This window comes from Aptenodytes forsteri, unplaced genomic scaffold, assembly GCF_000699145.1.
Source record: "Aptenodytes forsteri isolate BGI_AS27 unplaced genomic scaffold, ASM69914v1 Scaffold112, whole genome shotgun sequence".
NCBI classification, from domain to species: Eukaryota; Metazoa; Chordata; class Aves; order Sphenisciformes; family Spheniscidae; genus Aptenodytes; species Aptenodytes forsteri.
The window spans coordinates 2,554,325-2,576,313 of record NW_008794883.1 but is presented as its reverse complement, the minus strand read 5'-3'; the positions used below and the strand labels follow the sequence as shown (position 1 = coordinate 2,576,313).

General features: G+C 42.4%; 1 protein-coding gene across 1 annotated transcript in view; it reads left to right on the top strand.

Moving 5' to 3' along the window:
- Positions 1-21,989, top strand: part of DCC (DCC netrin 1 receptor) — a 590,042-nt gene that overhangs the window by 549,202 nt on the left and 18,851 nt on the right. The window contains exons 22-26 of the mRNA XM_009274745.1: positions 32-97; positions 2,406-2,568; positions 8,666-8,892; positions 11,402-11,518; positions 15,768-15,932. Coding sequence (XP_009273020.1) covers positions 32-97; positions 2,406-2,568; positions 8,666-8,892; positions 11,402-11,518; positions 15,768-15,932 — 738 coding nt within the window. The remainder of the gene's footprint in view (positions 1-31; positions 98-2,405; positions 2,569-8,665; positions 8,893-11,401; positions 11,519-15,767; positions 15,933-21,989) is intronic.

Below are 21,989 nucleotides of genomic sequence, written 5' to 3'. Positions count from 1 at the left end.
GTCGTGTCTGATGCATTTTTTCTGCCAACAGGTCGTCACGGGGATGGCTCCTACTGGCCGGTGGACACCAACCTGATTGACAGGAGCAGTCTGAACGGTAAATACAGGCTCCGTCCAACCGCCCTCCATAATTAAGTGCAGTTTTGGTGATAACCTCCTACTTTTCTTCTCTTTATTGCTCTCTCATTCTTCTCTCATGGTTTGGAGGCCACCCAACGTGCCCACAGGTCTCACGCTCACTGTTTTGTAGGGAAGAGTTATCTCAGCTGTTGAAAGACAGTAGTTTTAACCAGAAATGTTAACAAAAAATAGGGTCAGGACACCATATATTCTGTTTCGGCTTTCTTAAAGCGGATCCCCAAACTACCCAACAGATTTCCAGCTGATGCAGTACTCCCAAAAGTATGTCACTGGGTATGATAATCCCATCGCAAGAAAAGTTTTAGATACATCTCAGGCCATGGGAATGCCTCTAAAAAAATAACAGCTTTAAAACAATTGTGAAATGCATTTTACATTATTATATTTCAATTTAAGCTTTCTGCAGAAAATACCATTTTTTAATCATTAATCCTGCCCTAAAATAGGAAGACATGAGAGGAAACCCTGTGGATTAACAAAAATTAACTGAACCTAATCAGTGCCAGCTGGGGTGTAGATACGCTATCAGTAACTTCTTATTCCTGACCCCATCTCCGTTACCTAATGGAGCATTGTCATCTCACATTATCGAATGAAACAACAGACAGGATTCCCTCAAATGTGGTATCAAGTGAGGTTTCAAAGTACAAAATAATTACAAGGCACATAGCTGATTAACTCACAGTGATTATTTTCCTTAGTCAAGACAAGGAGGGAATGCAAAATTTTGTTACCTTTTTCTGTCGTACTTTGCTGCAGCCAACACACCACTGTTTTAGGCTTTTCTCCTGCTCTTTATAGCAGCTCCTCATAAATATAGGAAAATGGACTTTTGAGAAGTAAAGAGAGTTCCAGGGCCTGCAATAAAGGGTAGGGAGAGAAAAAAATGTGCTTTTCTTGATAGTTGCTGTATTTTGTGTGGTATATTCCTTCAATGCCTTTTACTCAGCATGGAAATGAAAAAGAAACCAAACCCCCAAATCTTTGGGATTTCTGTACTTAGAGCGTTGTAATGCTGAAAGGATGGCACTCGCAGCTGCTTGTCTTATTCAGTTGCCTGACAAAGCTATGAGAAAAGGGCAAATTATTTAAACAGCATAATTAGTTAAGTAAAGAAAGGCTATTAGGTCAGAAAATCAAGGCAGAATATTACAATTAAATTACGTCTATCGCTAGCTAAAACTGTTATTTGGAAAGATTTGTCCTTTTTTCCTTTCACATTCAGTTGTACTAAAGGCAAAATGAAATCCCAGACAAGTATTGTTTAGTTTATTCATGGGACGTGGTGGGGATGATGCCATATGAAAACTCTTGAGTTACTTTTCTTTTGAAATCTTGGACATTCTGTAGCACAGCTCTTCCCTTGGCATCCCATTGCGCCAAATATTCGGTTTTTCTCTAAGCTTAAGTGGAAAGATATTTTGCGGTTTGTGAGTTTGTAATCTTATAGGATGCCTATAAGATCGCCTTAGCAGACAGAGCAAAAGGATCACCCGCTGTTTTGTGCAGGTGTCTTGTAACGTTTGGCCCAACGCTGTGTAAATAGAGGCGTCATCCAACAAGATTATAAAAATACAAACTGTGCTATTGCCAGTGCAATGGGGAAAATACGGCTGAAAGCAAGGGACCGGTGTGAAGTGACCGCTTGAAGTCAGTTTGACTGCGACTTGACACCAGAAATGATGCTATTTTCAGTCCCAGTCTTGCTGCTGCATTGAAACTAAGGAAGCTCATCACTTCAAAAGATTGAGCCCTTAACCTGCTCGAGCGTTGCACAGGGATCTGGTCAGCATAGCAAGAAACGAAATATAATGTGATGTGAGACTGGCTGTGGGGTGAATGCAGTACTGACAAATGAAGCAGGCGTTGAGGTTGGCTGATACACAAGGTTATGTATTTGCCTGCAAATGCTGGGAAAGACTATACGGGCCATAAAGAAAAAATCCATAGTCCCTGTATTTCCATTTTCAGCTGATAATAGCAAAAATGAGCTGAGAGTTATTGACTCCCAACATCAGGTTATTAACACCCAGAAAATACACAGTCATTACTGTTTAAATATTTTCCTGTTTGCTGTGCCACTGAAATGCAGCGAGACATAAATTTCAGCTCTTTCTGACACCCTTCTGTACCCTCCGTCTGCTTTTTCAGAGGAATTCAGGCCACCTGACAGGCTTTATGGGTTTTATTTTATGGGTGACTCCTAAAGAGGGAGGGGAGCAAATCCAGCGCTAACCATCCCCTCGTTGTCTATCTTCTTTCAGAGCCTCCCATCGGGCAGATGCACCCTCCCCACGGCAGCGTCACGCCCCAGAAGAACAGCAACCTCCTCGTCATCATCGTCGTCACCATCGGCGTCATCACCGTGGTGGTGGTGGTGGTGGTGGCCGTCATCTGCACCAGGCGCTCCTCGGCGCAGCAGAGGAAGTATGTTCTGAAATCACGGGACAGAAGGAAAAGGCAGTGATGCTCAGCTTCAAAACAGATATGGGCAATAACATTCATACTGTGGAGACGTGGGTTCTGGGACCAAACTGCATTTTGGGTCTGGATCTCTTGTAGTTTTTGGAGGCTGGGCTTGGGGAAGCTGGCCATCGCTGGTGTGTGGAGAATGTCCCCTGTCCCCAAGGCTGCAGAGTAATCCATGGAGAATAAGTACCCCTGACATGGCGAGCCTTGAAAAATAAGTCTGCCATGCACAGCTCTCTGTTGTTTGTATTGTCAAGTGTAATTCAGACACAGGAACGAATCAATTCCATTGATTTAAAGGAAAAAAATAGTACTTGTCTGTGCCTGGTGATGCTGTCGGACTTTCTAACTCCACAGCCGTGCACCTGCACAGCTGAGAAACAGACAGTCCTGCTCACTGGCTAACCTTTGTGAGGACGTTATCCTCTCCAGACAGTCTGTCTCCAAAAGTCTTCCAGTAAAAAGCATCAACAACTATTTCTCCAGATAATTCTCATATACTTGAAAAAATAAAAGTCTATAGAAAAATATGGGGAAAAAACCTTTAGGATTCTTCTTAAAGGCTATAAAAGGGCAGCAGCCTAAAGCACAAAGGGTTTTTCAGTTTTTATGAGAAATTAGAGGTGGGTTTGAAATGGAGCTGGGCTTGACACATTTAATTAATTGAAAATTAGGATACTATTCATTATTCTACTATTACTTCATTGTATTATTGTACCATTGTGAAAGACTGGACATGAGAAAGTTTAGTGATAGCCTTCCCACAAGAACAATAAATGTTCGCACTAAGGGCAAGACGTTATTACATTGATTTGCACTGATGCTTAAAGTGTGGCACAAGGAAAGAAGCGATGGTCGGGGGACTGAACAGCTCCCATGTTTGCTGAAATCAGCTTTGGGCTGGTTGAGCACAGGCAGGTGGCAGCTTGTAGTGTTCTACGGTCCCTGGGGGAAGAGCTTTCTCTAAAGATGGATGTTTGAGGCTAGATTTTTTAAATAAGAAAGCTCTCATTTAGGCAGAAAAGTAAGGGCCCGTGCTTTTAGGAGTGCTGGGGTAGTTGAATGATGGACTGATTTGAAAATCTGTTTCTATTGTGAGTCTTAACATGTGAAAATCAGGCCATCATGTGAAGGCAATGGAAATTCTTCTGAGTAGTGTTTGGTGAATCAAGGCTAAAGCTCTTTTGAGTTTCTAACAGGGAAAAGGGAATTACAAGAAAAAGAAGCAAATAGAGAGATTAATCTATCCAGAATTAGGTGTCTAAAACTTAAATATCCAGGTTTGAATTAATCAACCTTGACCTCTTCTGTAGCCCCTGGGGAGGAACAGGAGCGTTCAAAGAATCATTCGTCTTATCCTAAGACGTCGGAAGACTTGCCGTCTGAAGATGCTTATTGCTGTCCATTGATTAAAAAAATGTGAAGCTGGTGGATTTGGATTTGCTGTTTAACGTCGAAATGTCTATACTATGGGCAGGTGAATCGCACCCAAGTTACCCTAAACCAACTGTTTCTGCACTGAAAGTGGGGAAAATATAGGGCAATAAAAATTAAACAGGGGACCTTAAATTTAGCACAACAGGAAAAAACATTGACTTCCTCAAAACAGAGGTTGTTGGTGGGAATTACTTTGTTTCTGACCTGCCTGGAGAGATGCATACTGTGATACAAAGAGTTTAGATTCAGACTTTTATTGGCAGCTGGTTCTTAGTTTAAAATCACTGATGAACTACTGAACAAAAGGACTGCGGTAAGGGTAGAGGCCAGGTCTCGCTGGATAATGCGTATGTCCTTCCCCAGAGCAAAAACTTGCAGGTGATGGAATGATCTCCTGTAAGCCTTCAGTGGAGGAAAGTCGTATTTCTTAAGTTAATTAAAACTTGGCTGAACAAAGCACAATAAAGCATATTATACAGAACAACCTGGTACTGACCTGGGTGGCTTAGTAGGTATTTTCTGTCTCTGCCATCTAGGGAAGAATGAAATATCAGCCATACAAACCCTGTGACAGTTTGACGACAGTAAAAAAATAGGGGAGAAAAATGTGAGTAAAGATTCAGGTGCAATAACTTAGCCAGTTGTGCATAAGGGGAACGTATGGCTCCTGCAGTAACTGAGATTCATACCCTCACCGTAATTACATCTTCCGCAGCACGAGATGCTCGCTGCCTTGTGCTGGCAGTGTCTGCTGATGTGGTGCCATAGAGGACGGAGGACGGAGGATGGGGCCACCCATCAGCTCCGTCCTTCAGTGCACTCCTGGTCCAGGCAGGTCAGTTCAGAGCTTAAGCTTAGAGAAGACGAATCCCCGTTGAATCTTAAAATAAGGGAAAATACCGCTTTGTACAGCATACACCCGAACTGCAGGACCTGCTTCTTCCAGGAATTTTTTAAGGCTTCAGGGTGTAACAAAAATTTGCAACATGCCAGAACAATTAGCCTGTGGACTGGTAACACGAGGTTATGACTACACGGGAGAGAAGGTGAAGGTGGACATCTAGTCCGAGCCTGGTATGTAAATAGTGCATATTTAAACCATTAAAAATGAAGCATGGTCTTGGACAAGTGCCCATCCAATTAGTGTGCTGGGTGGGGGGGCGGTGTAAAAAGAGGCTGCAAAAAATAAGCTAAGACTAGTTTAAGTCCTGTGTAAGTAATAGGGTTGTGTCAGTATACATTTGGGAAGGCTCGGGGGAGGCATTAACCACAGCGTAATCAAACTCAAACTAGCGGGGAATGAGTTGGCAGCCACTGAAGAGCCTCCGTATGTCACTGCTGTGTTCCCTGGAGATACTCCTGGTTTCTGTGCTTCCTCCACGCTGGGGTTGCTCGCTAGCTGTGGCCTCTGCCCCATCTCTTGCACGGTGGCGTGAGGCTGGATCTCACCACGGGGGAGAGGAGCACGAAGCCAGATGATGGGAGAGACAGGTACTGGTGTTTCAGCTTTTCAGGATGGCTGGCAGGAAATAAAGAGGCCAAAATGAAATAATTTTTCATCTGTAAACACTGGGGGAGATTTTCTGGAGAAAGAATCGTTTTGTCTTCTTTTTTTTTGTGTACAGGACTTCTATACAAGTTGAATTGCCTTTAATACGGCCCAAAAGGCAAAGTGCACCTTTTTTTGCCAGGTTAAGAGTAAAGAGCAAAAAATATAAAATACTAACCCATGCATCAGAGGGATAACTAAGGTGAAGTAGTGTTCACATTCATTGTTGAGTATCTTCAAAGTGCTTTGCAAACAGTAGCACAGGAGGCTCAGGGTTCGTGTGGGAGGCGGTTACGTCTTATGGAGCCATTGCTTCTGTGTCCTGCCTCCGAAACTGTCCCTGCTCCATGAGAAAGGCATCTGATCGCACCAGGACTGGGTGGTTACCCATGGGTTTTTTTTACAAGCAAAAACTTGTTTTGCCCAGGAGAACAGTTTATTTCTGAGATCTTCAGATGGAGACATCTTCAGTTGTTGTTAAAAAAATAAACTAGGCTGAGTTGTTATAATCGTAACTGTTTTCTCTGGGGTAATGTAACTCCAAAATGAAGGCAATGAAGAGTAATCTCACTCTGGCGTATTTGAAAAATTATTCTATGTAGCATGTGTATATTGTTAGGACCTATGTGGGTGTGCTGTATAATTGCTGGAGTCACTGCCCAGGCGGTGTTGTGCTGGAAACCATAGAAAGAGACAACGAGAGTTTCCTATCCAGAGAGTTTATTTGTTTTGAAAGTACAGCTTAAGTTCTGCTGTCGTTATTCAAGATTGCGTGACCATAATATATAATTTAAGGGCAGAGCTGAACTCTGTTTTTATATCCATCCTTGGGAAAAGAATGTATATCATTATAGTATGCAAGCAGGATGCACTTAATGTTGTAAAATAATTGAACAACAGAAACGCTGCCATCCAAGATCAATTTTTCTATTCCAAATTCTTTGTCTTCCCAATCCAGTTATAATATGGATAATGGACTAAATTTGAATCCCACTGTAAATATCAACACTCAACTTCCAAAGCATGAGTTTCCATTGCTGCAGCTGAGGTTTGAAGCTGATGTTGAAGCTTTTATGACTGTCTTCTGTAGATATAATGTGCTCGCCTGGCGCAGCAAAGGTCCTGCCTCTCCCTGAAATTGAGGGTAGGTGCATTTTCAGAAGCTGAACCTCAACTTCTGCATTGCATAAACAAAACATTCCAGGGGAGGATTTATTTTCATCTGTTATTGATGACCTTTTCGTATGCGCTCCTGGCTCTGATTCAATTTGCTACCCACGAGCTGTCAGAACATCAATAATTTGTGAGAAAAAACAATGCAAACCAAGCTAGATCATTGCATATATTTTTAAATGATATCATTGCTGTAGTGGTTTTATAGTTATGGCTGGAATGACACATTCATTATGACCCCTTATTTACAGTTGTGTCTAAAATTACTTTGGGGCTGAAATTTCTTTTGCCTAGCTCAAGTCTAGAGAAATGAATTCTTTTCAATTGCAAGTGACAAAAAAGCTGCTGTATCCCGAAGTGAAGAAAGTAATTCCTTGTTTAGAACCAAAATTACGGTCTTTTTTTGAATGAGACAGAAAGAACAACTTTACTTTTTAACTTCAGGAGGGTCATACCTGAAGGTTTGAATGAAAGTGCTACAATAATTATTCTTGTAGGTGTTAATCAGGATGGTACTAGGGTCTGTGCAAGAAGGCGTTAAAGAACTGTCTTTATTCCGTGTTCTTTCTTCCTGTTGTTTGCAATACTGTCATTTTAAATTAAGTTTTGGCAATTAGCAAGTAACAGACTAAACATAGGAAGCAGCTATGACCAGAGGCCATCACTCTTATTTCTTGTGGGCTATAAACAAAAATCTCTGAACGACCCCAGCGTCGCCTCCGCCGCTAACTTTCCAGATCGCATTTTAAAATTAATCTTTTGACCCTTGAAGAGCTTTTGGGATACCGACCAGTCAAAGGACCTAAAACAATTTCTGCCTTTAAGGGTGGCAGTTTGAGGACTGGGATATTTCTGCTGTCATTGCCATCGGCTCCTGGGGCTGAGACAGGGCTGTGCCCTCGGTGACATTTTAAATTATAGGATGTGTTTGTTCCTTCTCTTGAAAGCAAAATGTTTGGTGATGCACGTAGTTGTGACATGCATCTCTTGCTTTCTAGACCAGACTGAGAAAATTTAGAAAAGAACAGAAATTGACTCCAACAATTGGAGTTTCTCAAAGTTTAAAATTTCCTCAAACTTTCTTCTGCTAAAATAACCCCATGCCACCTTCCACAATATTGCCTGCACCTGTGATAGGAAGGGCAGTTATCTGAGCACACGTACTCAAATGACGCACGTGGAGCGAGTCCTAGGGACGCCGGTGAATGGTTTTGCATTGCTTTCCATGGATTCGGGAAAGAGCCTTCCCTTCAGGAGGTGCACAGCTGTGTTTTGGGGTGAACGTAGATGGGAATAACAAGTAGCTGAGAGCACTCAGTACCCCTGGAGATCAAGGTTTTCTTTGGTGTGTGCTCCCCGGAGCAGGTGGCCCGCTGACACGAGGGCGTATTGTAATACCTATGCATAAAGAGAGGAGAGTTAATGTCGCTCTGGGAAATGCTACTCTGGATTTCTGAGCTTTTCTGTAATAAAAATACCGCTTTAGTGTATATTTAAAGAAATACAACACATGCTGCACGCAGTTGCGGGGGGTATAAGATGCACATAACCTGGCGGAAATGAGCTCAGCAGTTTTCAGTCGCTGTTTTTAGATGCAGGCACTCCACAAGTGCTGCTCTTCCCGAGATGAAACCGGCCACTTCCCTTCTGTTCCAGGAAGAGTGGTTTCCCCCAGCTTCTACATCAGGGGGTGCAAAAAATGAGCCACCCTGCTGAGCCCCAGGCCCATCTGCAGACTCCAGGAAGCATAGGGCCACACCAAGATAACTGCTGTCCTTTGAAGGACACAACCAGAGGGGCTCCTTAGAGAGACACCAATGAGGAGACATCACTCTTTTGGTCTTATAAAGGGGAAAAACGTTCTTACGTGGCAGTTTTGATCTTTGTTCGCTGCAGGAAACGTGCAACCCACAGCGCTGGTAAAAGGAAGGGCAGCCAGAAGGACCTGAGACCCCCGGATCTGTGGATACACCACGAGGAGATGGAAATGAAGAACATCGAGAAGCCGGCAGGCTCGGACCCTGCAGGAAGGGACTCCCCGATGCAGAGCTGCCAGGACATCACCCCCGTCAGCCACAGCCAGTCGGAAACGCAGCTGGGCAGCAAGAGCACCCCGCAGCCCGGTGAGGGGCTCCGAGGGCAGGAGGGATGGAAATTGGCTGGTCTTCACTTGCTCTGTAGAGTTGGGGAAATTAGAATCGTAGAATCATAGAATGGTTTGGCTTGGAAGGGACCTTAAAGGTCATCTGGTCCAACCCCATTCCAGGTACTCCCAATTTTTTTTTCTCCATCACCAGGATATAAATTTTCTTTAAATTAATTTGATATTGCTGATTAGTGACCTTAGCCCAGCACGTGGAGTCTCTAACAGAGGGCTAAACCTGGCAAGATCCAGGAGGAGACTGGAAGAATTGACAGCTCTGCTACGGGTGCCAGGAGAGATGTTCCTAGATGATTTTTGCAGTGGTTTCAGACTAGGGGAATACCCATCGTTTTTTATTTTTACACCATTCTAACTTTTTAAGTTCAGGAATTCAACTGGAAGTCAAATGTTATTAAATTTGCATACCGTATTAAGAAAGAGAGGAAAAAGGGGGCATGGAGAAGTAAGCGGGGGAAAAAAGAAATGAAAAATGGAGCAAAGGGAGAACGTGATCAGGAAGAAGGTCAGCAGCATCACCAGGAGCAGAATTTGAGCCAGGGAGACTGAGAAAACTTACAGATATGAAGAAAGAAATTCTGTAAGAAAAGTGTAGTTTCAGTGAAGTTTCCTCCTCCTTTTTTTAACCTTAGTGCACACAGCACATCACGGGTTTCACTTTAGCTGATAACATTTTTTCCACCATAATAATAGAAAGACTTGGGAGAGGCAGGTGGTGTGTACAGAGGGGGACGGAGGGTGAAACACAGCATGGAAGTTGAAAACATAAACATATTTGTCTTGAGTTCATCATGAACACATTGCTTGTGGGTGACGGAGTGAAATAATTCCAGAATATCGGCTGGGGCTGTAAATAATGAAGGTGACTTTTTCAGACGCCTCTGATGTTTTTGTCCCTTTTCCGTAGCTCCTGTTCTTGCAAGGAAAGAAAAGTTAAAAAGGAACAGTTTTCAAATGTCTAAATGGATCTAATTTTCTTTTTCTGACATTGTGTTTTGGGCTGATAGTTTACCATTTAGAAGATAATTGTGACGGTGATTTCTGTTGGTTTTGATGCAAAGGTCCTCGTGGTATTAGACATTGGGAAAACATAACCAGAAGTTTCCCTTTGCCTAAACAGATATTGCTGATGATCAGGAGAGCTGAGCCAGGATCCAGAAAGATCAGTGTGAGTGCTTCATTGATTGCAGTAGGCTTGCAGTCGAGTGCAGGGTAGGAAGTCATCACAGCATATGAGCAAGTTAACGACGAAGGCTGGGCTAGATATTTTACGTGTAAACGCCTTGGACTGTAAATAAATGCCTTTATGTTTCTTCCCATTCTGGCATACACAGTTCAGTACTACTGTCCCTGGCTTTTCACTAGCAATTAGGTCTTTGGATGGCCATCGATAGAAGACTTGGCATTTCAGTCCTGCAATTCAGAGAAGAGTGATTCGGGAAAAAAATAGTCTTTTCATGCAAATCTTTTTCTTTCTTTTTTAAGGGATATGTGTTTGCTTGGGTACATCCGAGATGAATATTCTGAGTGGGTATTAAGCTTAACTGTATGACAGTACTAAACTGACTTCACCCATGGTTTATTCAAATAGCAAAAGTAACATAAATACAAGGTTCATGTGAAACAAGGTACGAAGAGAGAAATACAGCTTTTATTTCCTTGCAAATTACTCCACCGAACATCCAGTTCCAGGCACACTTTCTTTCTGACAAGTGTATTCTCTAGAATTTTTGAATACGTCCAGTATCCTATACTAATGTGACTAAATTAGAGCATCCATATTTCAATACCTAAACAGAATAGCTCATTTCTATAGCTGCTGGGACAGTTTTGAATTGGATCAGACATTAGGCAGCTTATCTCAGCTCTCTGATCTAGATGTGCTAGTTGTGATCCAGGACCAAATAAGGGGAAGATCCAGGCACATCTTTAACTTGCCATGGTTTCTGTAGAAAAAACAAGATGCACAGGCTGGAAGAGCCACCGTGAATTACCGGACAATCAGGACATAGGACTTTGTGGCATCTCACAAGGAAGGTCATTTTCATCCTTCTGATGTATTTCAAAGACAATTCTTGGCTGCCAGGTTTTGTAGGCAGCTGAATTTATGCAGCCTTTTTCTGGTCTTGATACTTGAATTTTAAAATAAGTTTATAACAGGGAAGTTACAAGAAAAATGTCCTATTTTTATGAAGCGAATATTTATTTATCTTATTATGAAGATAATTTCAGAGGCAAAGAAAAAGGGGACATGATATCTTAATTCTCTTACAGAAAAATGCAAACAATAATTTTATTCAGAAAAGGCAGCCAAAATCGTCTGTGCAGCTCTTTGCAAGTGGTGATATTTAATGATCGGTTAAAATAACTGAATTCTAAAAAAGCCTGTTGATCGTTCTGCTAGATGTCGGGTGAAGAGAAGCATGCATTTACAGCATTTTCAGCTGAGCTATCGTGTTGTTTTTCTCTAGGTCCTGAGACAGAAGATGTTGGAAGTAGCATGTCCACGTTAGAGCGCTCGCTTGCTGCCCGCAGAGCCACCCGTGCCAAGCTCATGATCCCCATGGATTCCCAACCAAACAACCCTCGTGAGTACCAAGACCTTCCCCCAGCCCCCTTCTGCACCCCACAAGCCACGCTCACCCATCTGAAGATCTCATACGATCTTTCGAATATGATCTAGTTATGCCTCATAAAGTTAAATAGCATTAGCAGTATTTTCTTCATCTAAAAAAAAGTATAAGGTCTGGAAGCTTGCCAGGGCTTCACAACGCATCAGTGGAAAAACCATGGAGAGAATTCAGAAACCATACTTCTGCTAGACTCAGCCCAGGCTAAGCCTAAAGAGTCATCTTTCCTATTTTTGCCAGGTGGATAGTGATGGATAAATCCCCCCGTCTCCCTCCCATAAGACTTTAAAAACAGGGCTAAGAGTTCAAGCTGCCAGAGCAGAAGGCTTTGCAATACACACATGTAAATTGTGATATTATTATTATTATTATTATTATCATCATCATCATCATCATCATAATCAGCTGGACATTATTTCAGTTTCTGCTGTATTTTCTTTTGTCTATAGTAGTTGGCCACGCCACTATATGCTTTTTTAATATGGGGCAGCTCTCTTATAAAGCCAAGTAAATGAGGAGACAAGATATTTTTAATATGTGTTAAATTTTAGTGACCACAGAGCGTTTATCATTGAACAAATTTCATAGGTGAAGTGAATCTTTTTCAAAGCAGCAAAGCACGCAAGAAAGACAAGAAGGCTGGAGAACATTAGATAGGTTCTCCCATCCTGCAGAACTTATTACAATTTCTGAAGTGACCTTGTTCCACATCTGAGCAAAGGAAAGGGATACGTGCGAGCCCGAGGCACTGGAGACAGGGTTTGGCACTGATCAGGTTCCTGGGGGAGGATGAGGCTTCAGGTCTCCACCTTTCCTCTGAGCAGCCCTGTGATCAGTCTCTTGGTAGCTCTCAGCTTTTAGCTAGAAGTTCTACCTTTGACCTCACAAAATAGACCCGATGGAAAATCTATAGGAATTGGTACATCCATGTAAATAGTCGGAGTTAAGAAAAATGAACATACACTGACAGAAATCCGTTTCATCACAAAATTTCTTTCTAGCTCTGATGGTTAAATGAAAGTGACTGTTTGTAGGTTTATGGAAGGGCACATCACAAATGATATATTAAAAAAAACCAGAAGGAACTGAATGAAGGGGAGGGGAGGGAATAACCTGCCATGGCTTTGTTCAGTAAATTAGTTAGTAGGAGCTAGTATTGGTTCCTCCAATTTGTGTTCATTACGGGTGAGGTTCAGGTCGTGCTGCTCGGCCTCAGTACCCAGCCCTTGCGAGGATAAACCACAGGTGCCCAGGGAGAGACTGGATGCCAGTTCTTCATGCCTTGGGCTGGACATATCTCCACATTTCAGCCTCCACCCTCTTTATGGTCTGGAAGGAAGACCTCTGGGTTGAGGGGGAGAAAGCTCTTACTCCACCTGACCATGCCGCGGGAAATATTCCCATCTTGTAACCACACTAATCTCACAATCAGGCAGTTTGCCCTTTGCTCAGTGGGAAATCCTCCTGGGTTGGCCTGGGTTGAAGGAGGGCAGCAGTCCAAGAAAATGGATGGATTTGGAGCGGTGTAAGCAAAATCGGAACCAAATCAGTTGTAATTACAACGGGTCAATAGCAGTGTTAGTTAAGTACAAGTCAAGTCAACATTGTTCTACAGCTTATAGATAAAAGTGCTCTTAAACATACTTAGTTTTTTCAGTCAAATGATGCATTTTGACAAATGATGTCCTCTTTTCTATATATTTATATTTTCAACAGTATAAATCTAATCTACAGTGACAACATATTATGATTGTTTGCAAATAAATAAACTCAGATTTATAAAAGTCGTGTTTGTGCATTTGTGCAGGCTGAGTTACGCTTAATATGTTTCTTTCCCCAGAAAATAGAATCGAGGCTTTGTCAGATTAGATGCTTTAATTAATTTCTCTCCGTTTGCCTGATACTGAAAGAAATTGTCAGCAGTGAGCGAGTAAATGGATTGAAGAAGCAACATCATAATTCTGAAGTAAAAAACGAATGCTGTTAATTGTTAAATACCAAATCTGGAAGTATTCACGCTCATCTCAGTAATCAGTATTTGCAGTCTTTGAGAACAAATATACTCCATAATGCGCCTTTGCATACTGAAGTGGAAGGAGCATGAACCAGATAAATTTGATAAGATTTTAGTGATGTCTTTGATGGCTCTAATGCTACTGAAATACAGGCAGTGACAAATACCAAGGCTGTCGTATGGAGAGGAGTATATACAGAGAAAAATAATTGAGAAAGTCTTTGCAGGGTTTTGCATTCAAGTATTGCAATTCTCCTGTTTTCTGTTTGTAATCTTTACTTACGGAAGATGAAAATAAATGCTTGCAGTTACTTACGGAAGATGAAAATAAAATGCTTGCAGAGTAAATCAGTTTGGAGAGAGACTTCTGCTGTTTTGGGGGAGGTTTTTTTCTGTTTATCGCCCTCCCTAAAAAGGCAGAAAATCACAACAATTCTTTTTTTCAGGGAAATATGAACATGTCGACTCAGTTGCTTTGGCAGCCTCTGGGGTGCTTGAATGCAATCCAGAGTGTCCTACTTTGTCATTTCTGTAAGCTGTTCTTGGGTGCTGCTTTTTTAGATGATACAGTACATTGTAAATGTAGACCAGTGTTTAGGGAGCTCCATGATTTGGTCAGAGAATTTCTGTTTTCAGTGTCTCAGTATATCAATATTAAGTGCAAATTCCATTGCTGACAGGCTATGACAGAACAGATTTGTTGTCATACCTGCTTGAAATTGCAAAGATTTATTGAAAATGTTTGATGTTACCTTTTCTCCAGCTTCTCTACAAGAGAGTACTGCAATGAATAGTAATCCGGTCTTATTTTAAAAATGAAAGCGCTAGGTATCTACAGCCTAAAAAGAAATGAAGGAATGGACTTTGAAAAACAAGTTGTTCTTTAATAGGATTCAATAAAGAGTGATATTTTTCACTGTCAGCAAGGTTATAAATATTGTCAATAAAAATGTCTTATACAGACAAAATGAAATGTCTGAATAGTAGAAATTCTCTTCTAAGAGTGGTTGAATTGAACCCAGACAACTCTGAAGCTCAAATCACCCAGGTTAGCATTTCTTCATGAGTTTTTTTCATCTCCACACTTGTCCGTTACCTCTGGAAGTGCAGCATTGTCTCGCTGAAAGCCGTGTGCTTAAAAACACCCTTGTAAAGTCTTGGCACCATCATGGCTTCTTGCGTGACCTTGGGCAGGTAGCCCAATTCGCCACTCTGTGTAATGGATGTAGTAGGAGCTAGAAGTAATTGTAATTACTATCTTAAGGTTTACAGCATTGTTTATAATTCATGTGTGAAAGGTGCTAGATAAGCCAAACCTTATCATCAATGAGCCAAAAATCTCTGCTTATTGTTTAGCTGGGCAAAACTTTAATGAGAGTTTCCAAGTTTTTCCTAAAAGCTACACAGGAATTTATGATTTGTATAGCATTATTATCACCCACTCTTCAAGCGTTGACTGTTGAAAATAAAGGAGATAACTCACAGGAAAGCCTGAATTCATCACGCTGTGATGAATGTTTTGAGATTTTCAAATCAAAGCGTTTCACTTCGATTCAACTCAACTTCAACTTCAGACTTTTAGCTACCGGTTTGCTGGCACACCTCACCCCTGTTCCTTACAGGCTTGGGCATGCCTGAGTGGGGAATGATGCCCAGACAGCCTCAGCTGATGGGTAAACAGGGGGGTCCTGTGCCACTGGGGACATCCGAGGGTGTCAGGGACATTGGTGTGAAGCTGGCAGACATGATGGAAGAGTTGCAGGAGCCCACACTCCTCCAGAGCAGCGGCTGAGGGCAGCAGGCTCTCCTAAGGCATCAGAAATGGCACCAGGGACCTGTGCTTAGACAACTGAAATAAGCCCTTAAATGGCCTGATCCATTCCTGCTCGCTTATTTGTCAAGGGATATAAAGCACCCCCCGAAATGCGGCTGAATAGCTGGAACACAGACAAAAAGCTATTTAATTTTACAGATAATAGCAGACTGCACTTGCAGTTATCCGATGTGTACCAAAGAGGCGTATTTCTGTATACAGAGGTGGCTTCTGTGGGCAGAGGCACGTTTTATACCGAGCATTTGGGTACTTCGCTTGCGAAACATGGTTGTTTCTGGTTCCCTACTGACCCTCTAAGGACTTTTTTTTTGATTTTACGAAAGCACCCATTTAATCTCTCTCTCCTTCTTTCCTTTTAGCTGTGGTCAGTGCCATTCCGGTGCCAACACTAGAAAGTGCCCAGTACCCCGGGATCCTGCCGTCCCCGACCTGCGGATACCCACACCCGCAGTTCACCCTTCGGCCGGTGCCGTTCCCGACCCTCTCTGTGGACAGGACCTTTGGAGCAGGAAGAAGTCAGTACAGTGCTTTTCTTCTGCTCTTCGCTATTAAAGTGCTTGGAAATAGGTTGCTTTGTATCATTGGGATGTATAAGTTCTAGCCAATGCAAATCATGCTGCCCTGCTTTTTGGGAGCCAGGGTAAGTCCGGTCTGGGTAGCAGCAACTGGCCATGGGCTGCCTCTTCTCCAGCAGCAGCTCCAGTTGGAATTTCCAATCTTTACTGAACACCTTAAAGGTTAAGAGTCACTGCATCTCTAATTCAATCTTGTCTTTTCTGCAGGTCTGTCAGTCATTTCACTGTTCTTTCATTTCCTTTGCTTTATTCATAAGGATATTCCCAGAAAAATGCAGGCTTCACGAGCTCTTCTTCATCCCAAGGCAGAATCTAGTATCATCACGCATTAAATTCATCCATGATAGCACTTACACGACCTCTCCACACAGTGTCTTCCCGGGCTTAGCTGCCCTCACTGCTACGAACATTTTCTTTAATATCTAACTTGCTAAAATTTAAGCCAATTGTTTCTTGTTTCGCTTATAGCAGGCATAGAGAACAGTTTATTTTCTTCCTTTTGCAGATCCCTGTATACATTTGAATAGTGTTATCCTGTCTCACCTCGTCTCTTTTCTAGAGCGAGCTCTATATTCATATTTGCTCCTCTGCAGTAATAGATTTGTGGCTCGTGTGTTCCCATAACTGTTCTTCACCTTCTCATGGTCTGGGGAAAGTGCACGCACGCAGCGCGAGCCCCCGGCCTCACCTTCACAACTTACTTGTAAGCCTCTTCCCCACCGGCAGCCATCTGTTCTTTGTTCAAGCCTAACGAGCGTGCTCTGGCACATTAATTACAGTTGGAGGGCTCATATTTTCTTATACTTCTCCCTTAACTCTACTGCATATCAAGTCTGAGTTATTGACAGATGAATGTCAATCTGTTACACATTTTTTTCACATCACAGAGAGTCTGTGCTGCTGGTCCATGGGGAACTCATCTTGAAATGACTGATTTTTCCTGTTTGATTGTTGCTTTCAGTCAGTTCAGACAGGTCCTTGGGGGCCGGTGATTGAAATCCAGTGGTGGGATTGTAGGTAAAAGGTGGGTTCTGGTGTCCTAGTCATCACCCTAATGCCATTCCCCCTCTCTTCAGCGTGGTTGCTGAGGCCCTTTCAAAGCTAGACGGCAATTTCCCCTGGAGGGCCTCGCTGGCATAATCAGGTTTTGATCTGCTGCTTAAATTAATACCAAATCCACCACAAATGCAATGCACAGAAACAAAGTAGATTCAGTTTCTTGCTTGGCACACACTGAATGTTGGGGGGGGAAAAAAAATAAAAGTAACTACCCCCTGCCTGATCATGGAGACGGAAGAAGAAAAATTTGAAGACTGAATTGTTTGCTCAGCCATCATCATCTCGGCTTGCTCGTAAAGGACCTGAGCATCTTCAGTCCTCAGATCCAAAGTCTAGCTGTGAAAGTGAGGGAGGTTTCCCTAGTTCTGCTGATGCCTCAGGGTTGCAGGCAGCTCAGCTGGTAAATACCATACGGAGTGCTGGCAGGGACACGATTGCTGAGGGATCGGTTAGGCACAACCCCCAAAATCACACATGCCTGGTGCATCCAGCTTCTGCCTGGTCCGGCCACTAGATTTACAGGTGTAGTAGTCTGGAGGTGAGATTTTCAAAAAGAGGAATGTCTTTGAGATCCTGTTGGATCCAGTGGCTGTTCCTGCGGGAAGGTCTGTATAGAAAGGTCTGGGTTTGCCCAAGTCTTTCAAGTGCAGCATGCTTGCGAGCTGAACAGATGATTGCTAATACACAAAAGTTTTCTGCAAGAAGCTCGATTACAAAACAGCTTTAATTATTCAGAAGACCTGATGGGCCTTGGAAAAGCTCAAGCAGTGAAGACTTCAGATAATTTAGGCAATTTCCCATTAAATAATTCAAAAGCAGTGGACATAGGCTTGTTTGGATAACGGCTAGTTTCAGATTATTGAGGGCTGGGTAATGAAGACTCTGTGGTATTTCGAGAATTATCTAAGCCCGTTACAATGTGCAATGACAACCTGTTACAGCCATTGCAGTTGTGCTCTCTAGCAAAGGCTATTGACTTCCAAAGCTCCCAGATCATACAGAATACCTCCAAATGACATATTCTCTTCCTTCGCTGTGCCTTACATTTTCACCGCCACGGCAATGAAGCGGAGCCGCAGACAAGGACGTGGAAATAGTGTTTGTTTTCTAGTGACACTTGACACCGTCACAACCAGCCAAGCGGTTCTCTAGGTTTATATAATGGCAGTGTTCATTACTTTTCAGTCCGAGGAGGGATGAAGGGATAGAAAAAGTACATTTCTAATATGATGCCTGAAGCTTTTCTCAGCACCGGTGCTGTTGCTGCCGAATGCCGGCGCTGGCGACATCAGCCCATCTGGGGGAGCAGTCAATCTCCAGCGCATCCGACTGAAAAGCAGCTGCTTCGTTTGTGGCTCACCTCCCACTGCCTCACTGACCACCTTGCTGCAGCAGAGAATGGGGATAGATCAACAAAATTACTCTAACACTTTGAGTTTATTTCTTTTTTGGCTGTTTTCTTAATATGATCATGCAGTTGAGAGCAACTAGCAGTTAAAGAGACTGTAGAGATGATACATAAAGCTTTTTCGTGTGTTTTGCCCCTCAGTGAAAAATTCACTTGACGCTTGACCAATTGCAGCTGTGTCTGAAAAAGAAATACCCAGCAATAACTCCTCCGAGACAGAGCCTACCTGCGGTACTGCATGACCGAGCACCCTATTGATCAAGATGTAGCAATCCCTGAATAAATCATATGCCATGCCATTAGCAAGGGTGTTGCTCTGCATCCTGCCGTACAGACAATGCTCGAACACCTTCCTCTGTTTCTGAAGGCCTTTTTCATTGACCCGAAGATTCGAGTGCTGCAACTTATCTTTAGGACAAATGTTCTACTGAAGAGGAAACTAAAGAAAATGGAAAGGAGTGTCAGGCCCCAGCCAGAGCTGGGGCAAGCTGTCTTGCCTGTTTAATTACTGCTGATGACACTACTAGCCATAAAATACAATTGCTAAATATCATTTTTTTCCAGACAGAAAACATGTCTGAGCCGTAATAAAGTGACTGTTGTCTGGTCAGCAGTCCTTCCCATGGTTTGCCTTCTTCTTCAGTCTCCTGCAGAGCTCCGTCGCACCCGCTGCTTACAATTTTATCAAGACAGGTAGGGGAAGATGGTGACATGCCTAGTTTGCCATGTGTTACAGAAGGAAGAAGATGTTCTTTTTCTTCCTCTGCCGCAGGTACTGGAGATGCTGAGCCATCACGGTCTCCAGCAGGGAAAGAAGAGAGCTGGAGGAAACCATCTCCCACTTGGGAGGTACTGGGGTGGCCCCATCCCCATCCTGCCCCATCCCCATCCACGTGCTGGTCAGCAGAAACAGATTGTGTTCTGGCCCCATCCTGATCACACTTCTACAGGAGGCAGAGTACTTTTCTTCAGGCTAATCGTAAAGATGACAACTGGTCTAACAGCACCATTTTTAGAGGGAGCCATTCATCAGTGTATCGCCCTAATAATCCACATAATGAAAACTTGGAGATGTTCAGAAAATATGGTTTTTTAAAAATAAAGATACATTATTTTCTAGTATTAAAAAGAAAGATGGAAAATAGTGTAAACCAGAACAATAAAACAACAATTATATTAATAGCTTGAGACAGCCATAGAAAAGTATTATGGAATGGAGATAACTTTACCTACATTAATCTGTTAAAGTGAGGTGCACTAAAGCAAATATTTCCTGAGCACATTTCCTCTTGGAGCTGGCTTTCTGGCTGTGAACAGTCAGCTCTGCAGTGAGCCCATCCAGCTGGGAAGCTTAAAACCCTTCTACCGTAGTAGCTGCGTTCTGGACTTAGTGGAAATGGTCATTTTTATTCAACGGTCCAGTTTGGTTTCAGCAGGGGATGCCACATCTCACAGAAGCGGGATGAATGCTGTAATGGAGTTGTGGGTAAGGTCCTGTTTAGCGCCTCGCTTTCTTTGTTTTCCTTTGCCAACAGAATCATCAGCAAAGCAATTTATTTTTTTCAGTATGTAATTCTTTGGATGTAACCACATATGATTTAAAAATGCTTCTGCCATGTTCCCGTGATTCAGGTTTAGATTAGCAATTTTTTAAAAGTATTTCTCAAAAGTATTCTTTGGGACATACCTAAAATTGCACATGAGTAGTAACCTGACGATAGATGCATTAAAAAAATATTGCTGCTTGTGCTACGATAACATCCAGAGATCCCAACAGGAACGAGGCCCTGGTTTGTCAGCATTAAAGAGATATATAGTCTTGGTCACGTGACATTTATAACCTGTATAAGTTCAAAAATACACAGAAAGTCATTAGCAGATATGGAATAAAGTTCAGTCATTTTAAGTCCCCATCTACCATCACGTACTTTGAATTGTTACTACCTTTTGTGTTCAATCCGTATTGATTTTTCATTACCTCGGACTGTGGCAGAGCCGATAGCTACAAATCCAAGTGGGAGTATTTCCAGTGTTACTTCTGAATAGAAGATACACAATGTAAAAATATGTTCAGAGACCTAAATTCTTTAAACTGGTTAACAGCATTGTACCAACCAACAATTATGCAAAAGCAAAGGGAAGATCAAAAGACTTTGTATCAGATATTTATTCTTCTGCTTGGTGAGCAGTGTCCATGGCTATTGAAGTTCAAAGCAAGCTCATTCTCAGTGTTCCTCACACGTAAAGTGAATGCAAGTAGGGCTTTATGCAAGGCTTCTCCAAAGCAATGAGAGACCCTAATTGGTTTTACTGGGCTTTAGAACAGATCTTCATGTATAGCATAATATTTTCTTTACTCTGGTAAAATATTTTACTGAATTCAAGAGCGAAAGATCACAACTGGAATGCAGCATGGTATTATCTGCTTCATCTTAAAGGTCAATTGGGAGTCTACTTTCTGTAAAAAAAAAAGGTAATAATTGGATTAGTAGAAATAATCAGAATTCTTGGGCACTTTTGTTGAGGTGTATGAAGGCAAATATCTGGCTGCTAGGCAGGGGATTCTTGTAGGTGATGCAGGCAGCAGCAGCGATGTGCTCGTCTTCATCCATCCTTCAAATAAACAATCCATCCTCTCTTCCTGCAGGGACTTGTGTGAATTGCAAATTGATGGTTCTCATTATGTTTGCAAGCGTGCACATCTTATTTTAGAAAAAAGTCTTCTCAAGCATGAAGCACCTTCATTAGGCCACTTACCTTCAATATTTAAATCCCAACTCTAGCTTCTAATTTTAATAGAGTCATCACACCTTTCTCTTCAGTAATAGCTGGAGGAGAACCTGAAGTCTTTTATGTAATAACAGTTATGTAGGTCTCCAGATTTTACAACTAAATCCATAAGATAAAACATACCCATATGCTAAACCAGTAAGTTAATACAAAGGCTTTTAATGCAGAGACCGTTACGCTGATGCGAGCTGATAAAGCTGACGAAGCTTTGTTATCTGAGAGCACCACTGCAGAAAATACCAAGAAGGTATTTGATGGCGAGTAGCAGTAAGTGTCTGATTTACTTGTTTCTCCAAGCAGGTCAAGAGCATCCCAAAAGAACTGTCCTTAAGGACACAACGAAAAGCGTTGGGCTGCGTAGGAAGTTCAGACTTTGACAAACATGTTGAAAGACGTTTTGAGGCTAAAAGCATAGACAAAAGGCTTTATTTTTACTTTAAGCGAAGGCCTTGCCAGGGATTTGCTCCAGAAAGCATTGTAACCTCAGATGCATACCTCTGTGAGACTCACATGCTATTTTGCATCTTCCTTGGCTGGGACAGGGTGAAGGGAGAGAAGAGCCCAATGCCCATGGTAGCTTAGAGCAGCAACACGCTGCAACGTACACAGCAACACCTTCTTGAATGTGTGAGCAGTGAGTAAGGGTGGAATGAGCTAAACTATCATCCTACTCTACCCTGTTACAAATAACCTCAATATCTCTGGCCTCCTTAAGGAGAGTGTTAGTCCTCGGAGAAGAAAACAGAGAG